Source organism: Malania oleifera, chromosome 11 (genome assembly GCF_029873635.1).
Source record: "Malania oleifera isolate guangnan ecotype guangnan chromosome 11, ASM2987363v1, whole genome shotgun sequence".
Taxonomy (NCBI): Eukaryota; Viridiplantae; Streptophyta; class Magnoliopsida; order Santalales; family Ximeniaceae; genus Malania; species Malania oleifera.
This window is the reverse complement of record NC_080427.1, coordinates 50,511,833-50,522,061: the sequence shown is the minus strand read 5'-3', so window position 1 is coordinate 50,522,061 and position 10,229 is coordinate 50,511,833. Positions and strand designations below refer to the sequence as shown.

Genomic DNA, 10,229 nt, shown 5'->3' with positions numbered 1-10,229 from the left:
CTAACGGAAATGGGCCAGCTGGTGGGGAGAACAGCGCTGTAGAGAAAAGGAGATTCACAAGTTTCACAGTACACAATATTAAAAATAACACATTCTCTTCTTTCACATAGCAAATTTCTAGGTATAATCAACAATAATTAAGAGGATGAATACTTTACAGCTTAAAGAAGTGACTTGAATGCACAATAAGAGTCGTTCTTTTTTAGATTTAAATAGAAAAATTTGATTCAGCTGCACTATACATAGGAATGGAATAAAATCGAAACAAATGAAATTAAATTTTAACACTTGATCTCACGATACTTTTCGTTGAAATTTTCATTTTGGTTTTACGCCCTGTTTCAATATTTCGCAAATTAAACATGTTGTAACATGAAAGTTTTAATATAGGAGATTTCTTAAGAACAACTAGATAGTAGGATTGGCATGATACACCCTTCATCTTAATTAAGATCATATATATAGAAATTTTTTTTAAACGGTTCATATATATGGGAATTGATTACCAGATTTAATCTTGTAGACTTCTACCCTTGATTAAAGACCTTTAATCAAGGGTAATTAAAATAAGTTAATTAATTAATTAATTAACTAGGAACCAAATCTGGACACATCAGATTGTCTTTAAAATTTTCCTTTAAGATTTTTTGTCATCATTGGAGACCGTACGGTCAGCAGGCAAAGAGCATCAAGGATGCAATGCATGATTGCATGAACCACGACATTGCAGCAGTGATGCACCCAATTAAGAAGGGTGATGACCACAAAAGGCAAAGGCAGTGGGGGCTCTCTCTCTCTCTTTATGCATTTGTTGATTTGGAAGCTTTTGAATTTCATCGGAAGCAAGGAATGGATTCACCTTCACTCCATTCCTCTTCTGTTGACTCTGCCTATAAAACCCACAAGGGGCTGCATGCACCCATTGCAAAACTCACTACTCTCACAAATTAACTTAGCCATTTGTCTCCATTCCTTTGTTCTCTCTCCTTCAAGCCTAGCTCGCTATTTAGTCATGGCTGGCGGCATGTTCACATCATCCGGTCAGATGCAGCCGTACTCCGCCTCCAAGGCCAACGTCGGTGGAAGCATGTTCATGATGTCCGACGACAATGTCGTCACCAAACAGATCGAGGAAACCCATTCTCCCGACGGCCGGGAGGTCGATATCCGCCCTCTTCTCCAAATTGTCGAGGACATACTTCGTCACTCTACCCCCGCCGCCACCATTGGGAGCGTCGTACCGGTACGAAACATATTGCACCCATATCGTGTATATTGTAACGGGTCTCATTCTTTTTGCTTGAAATGAGTTTTTTTCTAAGAATTAAATTAAGCAAAAAGTTTGAGCGACCCGCACTATCTTATGAGAACTTAAACATAAGATAAACAGTCATATAAAAGGTTGGCCCATTTCATAATTTTCCCATTCTGTATGAGAAATAATAAAATAGACTTTTCTTATGTTTAGGTATTTTCAAATTATAGAATAGACTTTTGCTATGTTTAAAGTATTTTTTATTTTATTTAATTGTCTAATTATCCATTCTTTGCGTGTATGAATGGCACTTTGCAGGCACATGGAGAAATCGCAGAGGAGAAGACACCACAAGCGGGATTAGTCACCAATATCCCCGAAACACTCTCGGCGACCATTGATCGAGTTGCCTGCGAGGTCGATACATATTATTCGAAATCTATATATATATTATATATATATCTTAGCCCCTTTATTTTAATTGAATAGTATCTCGACCAGGTACTTAGATATATATGGGTCCCATCTCACATGGGTCGAGCTGAGATACTGTATACTCAAGATGGGACATCAAACATTTTTCATTAAGTGCGATGACTCTTTTAAGACACGATGATGTTCGAATACCATTTTGACTGTCCATGTATAATCTTTTTTGCGTTGATGGTATGTGCACAGATAGCATGTAGGTGCATGGGAGGGACAGATGTGCACGGGACTACGCTCATGGTGCTTCACTTGTTGACTAATTACGGATGGGATGCTAAGTTGGTGCTAAGCATGGCGGCATTTGCACTGAACTATGGAGAATTCTGGCTGCTAGCTCAAATCTACACTTCCAACTCCCTTGCCAAATCCATGGCAATCCTTAAGAAACTACCTGCCATAATGGAGCACTCGGGGATGTTGAAACCCCGGTTCGACTCGCTCAGCAACCTCATTGCGGTGATGCTGGCTTTGACCAAGTGCCTGGTGGAGTTCAAGGAGCTTCCCTCCATGTACATTTCACAAGATTTGCCAGCTCTGGTTACCTTCAAGTCCAGTCTCCCAACTGCTGTCTATTGGACCATTAGAGCTATTCTGGTTTGCGCTTCACAGATTACCAGCCTCACAAGCTTGGGACATGAGTACGTTTTTTTTTTTTCCTTTTTGGCGCTATTTGGGCCGAGTTGTCAAGGATGAATGGTTCGATCTCTTACGGAGTCATAAATAGAATGTTTGCTATTAAAGGAAGTCAATTGAAATCCATCATTAATATGATTTTTCTTTTTCTTGCTTTTCAGGTATGTGACTGCAGAGACATGGGACCTCTCCACTTTGACTCACAAGATCAACAGCATACACCAACGTCTTAAGGAGTTGCTGGCTACATGCTACCAGTTGATAGGTTGAACAGTTACATATATACCCAGTTTAATTATAATAGGGAAACATGTAAAATTTGAAGAACATTAGGTTTTTCAAATGAAGATAAGCATGAATTAATGATGCTTAGGTACGTTGTTTGATGCAGAGGAAAGAAGGGACATTGAAGCTTATGAGCTGCTTCGGAAACTATTTGCTATGAGCCACATTGACAACATGAAGGTTCTCAGGGCATTGATTTATGCCAAGGATGACCTGCAGCCACTCTTCGATGGTTCCACAAAGAAAAGGGTTTGCATTTTAAACACATGAATTACTAGCTACCAAATACATATAGTGTTAAAGCAGTATAAAGTTTTAAATATTCATAATCTCAATTGTGGCAAAAACAGGTTAACATTGAAGTTCTAAGGAGGAAGAATGTGTTGTTGCTGATATCGGGCCTCGACATTTCCCAGGACGAGCTATCGATCCTAGAACAGATATACAACGAGTCCCGCCAGCACGCCTCGAGGTTTGAGAGCCAATACGAGGTTGTATGGATCCCAATCGTGGACCACTCGGTCACCTGGACCGACCCCATGCAGCAACACTTCGAGGACTTGCAGACAAATATGCCATGGTACACAGTGCACCACCCTTCGATGGTGGAGAAGGCAGTGATCAGATTTGTCAAAGATGTGTGGCAGTTCAGGAACAAGCCCATCCTGGTGGTGCTAGACCCCCAGGCGAGGGTGGTCAGCCCCAATGCCTTACACATGATGTGGATATGGGGAAGCAGCGCATTCCCTTTCACTAGCATGAAAGAGGAAGCTCTCTGGAGAGATGAGACTTGGAGGCTTGAGCTGCTGGTGAATGGCATTGACCCCACCATTATTAATTGGGTAATTTCATCTTCTATGTTTTTACTTTTTAGTTCAACTAAATATACGTTATATTGTGTTTGGTAAGCGAGAAAGAAAAGGTGGAGGGAAAGGTACAGGTAGAGGGATAAGAAAATGGAGGGAAGAAATGGGCTTACTTTTCCCTTCTCTGTTTGGTTAAGTAGGGGGCATAGAAAATGAAAGTGCTGCCATATTAATTTCTTTAACACAATATTTCTCTCCTCCAAACTTTTTTTTTTTTTTTTGGTAAAAAGGGACACCCTTACTTTTGGCAGAAGAATAGTAGTTACAAGATAAAACAAAAGAGAGAGTATAGAGAAAACCCTAAAAAAAAAAAACCAACACCATCAACCAATCAAAACTAAGATAACAAATCTAAACATACCTAACAAAGACAATAAAAAACATAAATACAATCAAAATCAAAACAAAATACACCAAACGAAATTCTAAATTTGAACTACCGGAAATGAGACCACACCTATCCATTCAAAAAATACTTTTCAGATAACGTGGTAGAATGTGTTGTTTTTCGTAAATTACATTATTTTCCATTTCTCCCTTTTTAGTAAGAAAATCAATTGCACTATTGTCTTACCTATATTGATGCAATACCCTGACGTTAACTAAGTGATTAAGATTGAAAATTAACATCTATTTCCATTCATTTCCTACTTTTTTTTTAAAGAGGACGACACATCATTTCTTTATTAGAAAACCTCTTACTTATGGCCGAAAAAAACCGTGATTACAGTAAACAATCTACAAACAAAAAGAAATAAAACGAAACAAAACAACACATACATTTCCTACTTATTAACTTCTCTAGTTTTCTAACCAAACAAAAGAAAAAGAAATTTCCACTTATAGCCATTGCTGAAATTTGAATCCTTTCCATCTACAAACAGGGTATAAATTTATTATTTATAAACAAAGAAAATTAATCAAAATTTTTGAATACTTGGGGCGGACCACATTGGGCCACAATATTAATTTCTTTTCCATTCGCTTTTCTGCTGCCTGAACTGGTTTTCCGTCTCACAAAACGCAGAAATTTACCAAAAATTTCAAACATTTTGCATTGATTGTGATCTTCTTCTTGTTTCAGATTAGAGAAGGAAAGTACATATTCTTGTACGGAGGAGACAACATGGGGTGGATCCGAAATTTCACGACGGCAGCGCGGGCAATGGCGCAGGAGGCGCGTATTCCACTGGAGATGGTGTACATGGGGAGGAGCGGGAAGAAGGAACAAGTGCGACGGGTGGCGGAGGCCGTCGCGGCGGAGAAGCTGAGCAGCAGTTGGCAGGAGCCGGCGATGATCTGGTTTTTCTGGACCAGGCTGGAGAGCATGCTGTTCTCCAAGATCCAGCAAGGGAAGGCCGACGAGCACGATATTGTGACACAGGAAATCAAGAAGCTCCTGAGCTTCGACAAGGCGGGGGGTTGGGCGGTGCTGGCCAGCGGCTCGACGGTGCTGATCAACGGGCAGCACGGCACCATTCTGGGGACGGTGGTGGAGTACGATTTGTGGAAGGAGCAGGTTCCGGTGGTGGGATTCAACGCGGCCATTACCGATCACCACAGGAAGCTGCATGGGGCGGCAATGCCCTGCTGCCGATTCGAGTTCCCGAGCATCGCCGGGAGGATTCCGGAGATCATGAAGTGCCCGGAGTGCGTCCGGCTCATGGAGAAGTACGTCACCTTCCTCTGCTGCCATGATGAGCCTGCTCTGGGCGCATTATACTCTACTAATTAAAGCCCTTGAACCGCCATATGCTCTGTTCTGCTGCAGTTCTACTACCATGAATATGGGTCCTTGATATGTCTTTGTCGTGGGTTTTCTTTGTTTTGGAGGGGGTGGGTTGCAGAGGTGCACTTCGTTTTGGAATGTCGGTGTTTCATTTATCGCAATAAAATTTGAGTTTCGAATTCCTGTTGTTTGATTTGGGAAATAGCCAATGTTTGAGATGATGTTTGTAGTTAAAATGAAGTTTTTAGTTATATGTTATTTGATGCGTAAAGAAATCTCTCTCTTAAACATGGGAATGCAAAACACTTTACAGTGAAAGATAAGTTTGGAACTCATAAATTAATAAGATAATGAGAAAGAGTAAAGGTTACATAACACCTTTTACCAAGATAATATTTTGTTAACTTAATTAGGAGTAACCCTAGTTTGATTCGTGAAATCAGACCTAAAATAAAATCAAATTTAAGGAATGATCTTGTAAATGGAGAAATCGTGATTTCAATTCATATAGACTAAAATCAATTTTATTCCATGAAATCATATTCATTTTATAACTAAAAATATTCTAAAAACAACAACAAATACTAATAATACTAATTATTAGTACTATTATAATAAAAATAATAACAACTAATAATAATTGCAATAATAATAATATTTATTATTATGAAAATAATAATAAAGAAAAATATTAATAATAACAAAGGCCAAAATAATAAAAATTATTATTTTAAGGATAATATGTTATAAAATTATGAAAAATAACAAAAACTAATAATAATTACAATAAAAATAATACTTATTATTGTGAAATAATAATAATAACAACAAGAACAATAATAATAAAAAGGCAAAAAATCATAATAATTATTATTTTAAGGATAATAGTTATTAAAAAAATAGTAATAACACAAATTTTTTAAAAAATAACTACACTAATAATAATCACCATTACGAAAAATAATTAAAAAAATAACAATCAAACAAAAATAACAACGAATAATATTAACATTAATTGTTCTTATGATTATAAAAATAATAACAACTAATTATAATTAGAATATGTTGGAGATGTATCTTATATTGAGTGGAACGCATGCACCGGGAAAACATCGTGAAGCAAAGAACAAGAGAGAAGGTTGCAGGAGGATAACTGTCGACGGTTGGACTGAAATCGTTGATAGTTTTAGAATTCAGTCTACAAGGAAAATAGCTCTCAGCTTTAAACTGTCAATGGTTTCATTCAGCACAAGTCACAAAAATTTGAATCGGAGATCAGTAAATTGAGAGATTTTGGAGGATTTTCCTCCGGGAGATGCCACAAAAGTGTTTTAGATGTAGTCTAAGTCTTCTGTACACATAGTGTTCATATATATACTATATTTTGTAACCCTTGATGTAAGCTTCAGATGAGACAGTGAAAAACAACCGCTTGCTCTTGTGGATGTAGGCAAATTGCCGAACCACATAAATTCTTGTATCTTTGATTTTTTTTTTTTTTGCTTTCCTTTATTCATTGTAGTTGATTGTTAATTTCTGTATTGTTCATTGTTGAGTGCTTGCATTACTTGTTCTGGATTGATTCAAGTTTACGAGGTCTTCTGTTGCACATTCGCATCAACAATTGGTATCAGAGTGCCAATTTCAACAATTGGTATCAGAGCTATCGGTTGCAATGGCTGAGATCTTTTCGGTGAAGTTCAATATTAATAAGTTCAATGGAACGGGAAATTTCAAACTTTGGCAGAGGAGGATTAAGGATTTGTTAATGCAGCAAGGTATCGTGAAAGCACTATACGGAAAGAAGCCAGAAGGCATGAATGACACGAGTTGGAAGGAGTTAGAAGCAAATGATGTGTCTATTATCAGGCATTGTCTGGCTAATGACATAATGTATCACGTCATGGATGAGGAATCACCGGTAGCGGTTTGGCTGAAATTGGAGAGCTGGTACATGTCCAAGTCATTGACGAACAAATTGTATCTTAAGTAAAAACTATATTGGCTTAAGATGGTAGAGGGTTCGGACCTGACTTAGCACATCAACATATTTAATCAGATCATTAGTGATCTGAAGCAAGTTGATGTGAAGTTTGAGGAAAAAGACCAGGCGTTGATGCTGCTTAATTCCCTACCTATGTCTCCTACGTATAAGAATCTAGTTACAACTCTGACATAAGGGAAAGAAATCCTGGAGTTGGAGGATATCACAAGTGCATTGTTAGGGTTCTATCAGAGGAAGAAGGCCAGCAATGAGAGTTCACAAAGTGAAGGGCTCATGGCGAAGGGTAATCAGGATCGTGGGAGAGGCAAGTCTTATAGCGGATAGAGTAATAATAAAACTCAGTCACTGTAACGACATGCTTTTTTCTACTTTTATTTTTCCTCTTAATATATAAAATATATAGCAAATCTCTCTGTATTATCTGCTAAAAACATCTAAGGCCCCAAGGGAGCACTGAGAAAATTCTGATCATATTACATTTCTAAGCAGCAATAAACATAAAACTGTAAACTATATTTACAATATTAGAAATCTAAAAAGTCCCAAGATATATATCACAAAATACCCAGTGACATCAATCAAAAATCCTGGGATCTACCCCAAACAACCAACACCCAGGAAACACTTACCTCCCAAAAAAGGCAGCACAAGAACTTCTCTACCCGCAAGCCTGATCTGCTCGCCTAATTGGATCACCTGAAAAATATTAAGTCATTGGGATGAGACAATGCTCAGTAAGAGGAAATATGCTATCACTAGTGTATGACAACTGAGTTATACATTTAATATATTGATATAATACTGAAACTGTAATACTGATAGACTAGTATACCGTACATATTACATTTATTATAGTTTAAAATACAACTATATATCTGAGTTTTCTAGTTACATAGAATTCTAATATTATAATAAATATGCTGCTGTACTGTAAATCTGTATTTATAGAAATAGTTGTGATAATACTCTAGGAATTGAATGTCATGATTTAACACCTTACGACAGGGTTGTGCGGCCTCTAGGTGGGACTTAACTCTAGTTGGCCTACCAGGTATGTCAATCTAAAACTCTAACAATTAACAATCTGGCCCACTTTAGTCTCTCCGGGCACGATACTCACTACAAAAAAATTGGTTTTTAGTGACGAAATTATTAGTGAAAGATTCAAATTCGTCATTAATAGTAGGGTATTAGTGATGGTTTTAGTAATCGTTACTAATACGACACTATTAATGATGAAATTGAATCTGTCACTAATAGTTTCGTCACTAAAATCGAAAAATATCGCGCGAAAATATTTTTCGTGCAAAAATTATTTTGAAATAATATTAGCAACGATTTTTATGCTATTAGTGACGAATTAAATCCGTCACTAAAAGATAAACATTAGTGATAATTAAATAACCGTCACTACTATTATTTAAAAAAAAGTAAAATTTTTTAGTTTAGAGTATTAGTGACGAATTTGTATATTCATCACTATTGCCTTATTAGTAGTGACGGATTTGAGAACCGTCACTAATAATTCATTTTTAAAAAAAAATTAAAAATTTTTAGTTCAGAGTATTAGTGACGAATTTAGAAATTCGTCACTATTGCCCCATTATTAGTGACGGATTTGGGAACCGTCACTAATAATTCCCTTTTTAAAAAAAATTAAACATTTTTAGTTCATAGTATTAGTAACGAATATAGAAATTTGTCACTATTGCCCGTTATTAATGACGGATTTGGGAACCGTCACTAATAATTTCATTTTTTAAAAAAATTAAAATTTTTTAGTTCAGAGTATTAGTAACGAATATAGAAATTCATCATTATTGCCCATTATTAGTGACGGATTTGGGAACCGTCACTAATAATTTCCTTTTTAAAAAAATTAAAAATTTTTAATTGAGAGTATTAATGATGAATTTAGAAATTCGTCACTATTGACCCCTTATTAGTGATGGATTTGGGATCCGTCCCTAATACTTCCCTTTTTTAAAATAGGAAAAAAAATATAAAATTATTAGTGATGAATTTATAAATTCGACACTATTGCTCATTTATTAGTGACGGATTTGGGAGCCGTCACTAATAATTCCCCTTTTTAAAAAAATTAAAATTTTTTAATTTTAATAAGAGTTGCCCTCTCTTTTGTTCCCTCCCTTAACCTATAACAAAAATGGCGTCGAAGGCGAACCTCTTGATTCCACTGATCTCCTCCCCTGTATCTCTACTCCAAGTCCATACTCTCCAGTTCCTCTTCATCGCCATCCTCCACCTCCAGCTCCAAGAAGGTCGCCGATCGCATCGTGAATCTATTCGCGATTGACCCCGATGGGCAAAAGCGGGAGGTGTTAGGGCTGGCAGGGCACACCCTTCTGCGAGCTTTGTCTAACCATAACCTCATTGACCCTGCTTCACACTGCCTGGAGGACATTGATGCTTGCTCCGCCGAGTGCGAGGTCAGCATTGCCCAAGAGTGGCTCGAAAAGCTCCCTCCTCCTTCCTACGACGAGCAGTACATGCTCAAGAGGAATTCTAGGTCTAGAGTTCTCAACAAGCATTCCAGGCTCGGTTGTCAGGTTGTCCTCAACTGTGACCTCCAAGGTATGGTCGTCGCAGTCCCCGAACTCAAACCTTGGGATACTACCTAAACTCAAATCGAAAAATTAGGGCAGTACCGCTTGGGAAATGCTTGTAATCTAGAATTTCTTTCTAGTTGTTCTTCCATTTTTGTTTGGGGGGGGGGGGTGGGGGGTGGGGGAATGAAGCGAGCACTTCTTTGCGGCGTGAGTTACGAGCACAAGACGAAGTATAAGCTCCAGGGACCTGTTCATGATGTCAGGAACATGAAGGAGTTGTTGATTAAACATTTTCCTTTTCTTGCGGATTCAATTCGCTTTCTTGCAGGTACCAATTAGTTCTACTTGTTTACTTTCTACGGATGATGTTTGCTTTGAATTTGCATTATAGTGCCCT

The 10,229-nt window shown here is 37.5% G+C and overlaps 2 protein-coding genes across 2 annotated transcripts; both read left to right on the top strand.

Annotated features, from left to right (window-relative positions):
- Positions 1 to 927: 927 nt before the first annotated feature.
- LOC131168666 (protein SIEVE ELEMENT OCCLUSION B-like) lies at positions 928 to 5,436 on the top strand. The gene is made up of 7 exons (XM_058128278.1): positions 928 to 1,243; positions 1,574 to 1,672; positions 1,934 to 2,382; positions 2,539 to 2,642; positions 2,769 to 2,911; positions 3,013 to 3,504; positions 4,613 to 5,436. The coding sequence occupies exons 1-7, from the start codon at positions 1,013 to 1,015 to the stop codon at positions 5,261 to 5,263; spliced, it is 2,169 nt and encodes a 722-aa protein (XP_057984261.1). The 5' UTR covers positions 928 to 1,012; the 3' UTR covers positions 5,264 to 5,436.
- A 1,496-nt stretch (positions 5,437 to 6,932) lies between these two features.
- LOC131167521 (uncharacterized) lies at positions 6,933 to 9,904 on the top strand. The gene is made up of 2 exons (XM_058126326.1): positions 6,933 to 7,184; positions 9,491 to 9,904. Exons 1-2 carry the CDS (start codon positions 6,933 to 6,935, stop codon positions 9,902 to 9,904), a joined length of 666 nt encoding a protein of 221 aa, XP_057982309.1.
- The last annotated feature ends 325 nt before the right edge of the window (positions 9,905 to 10,229 follow it).

Coding starts and splice junctions, on each gene's coding strand:
- LOC131167521 (XM_058126326.1), top strand. CDS start 6,933: ATGGCTGAGATCTTTTCGGTGAAGTTCAATATTAATAAGTTCAATGGA. Junction 7,185..9,490: donor ATGAGGAATCACCGGTAGCG/GTTTGGCTGAAA, acceptor CTCTACTCCAAG/TCCATACTCTCCAGTTCCTC.
- LOC131168666 (XM_058128278.1), top strand. CDS start 1,013: ATGGCTGGCGGCATGTTCACATCATCCGGTCAGATGCAGCCGTACTCC. Junction 1,673..1,933: donor TTGATCGAGTTGCCTGCGAG/GTCGATACATAT, acceptor GTATGTGCACAG/ATAGCATGTAGGTGCATGGG. Junction 3,505..4,612: donor ACCCCACCATTATTAATTGG/GTAATTTCATCT, acceptor TTCTTGTTTCAG/ATTAGAGAAGGAAAGTACAT.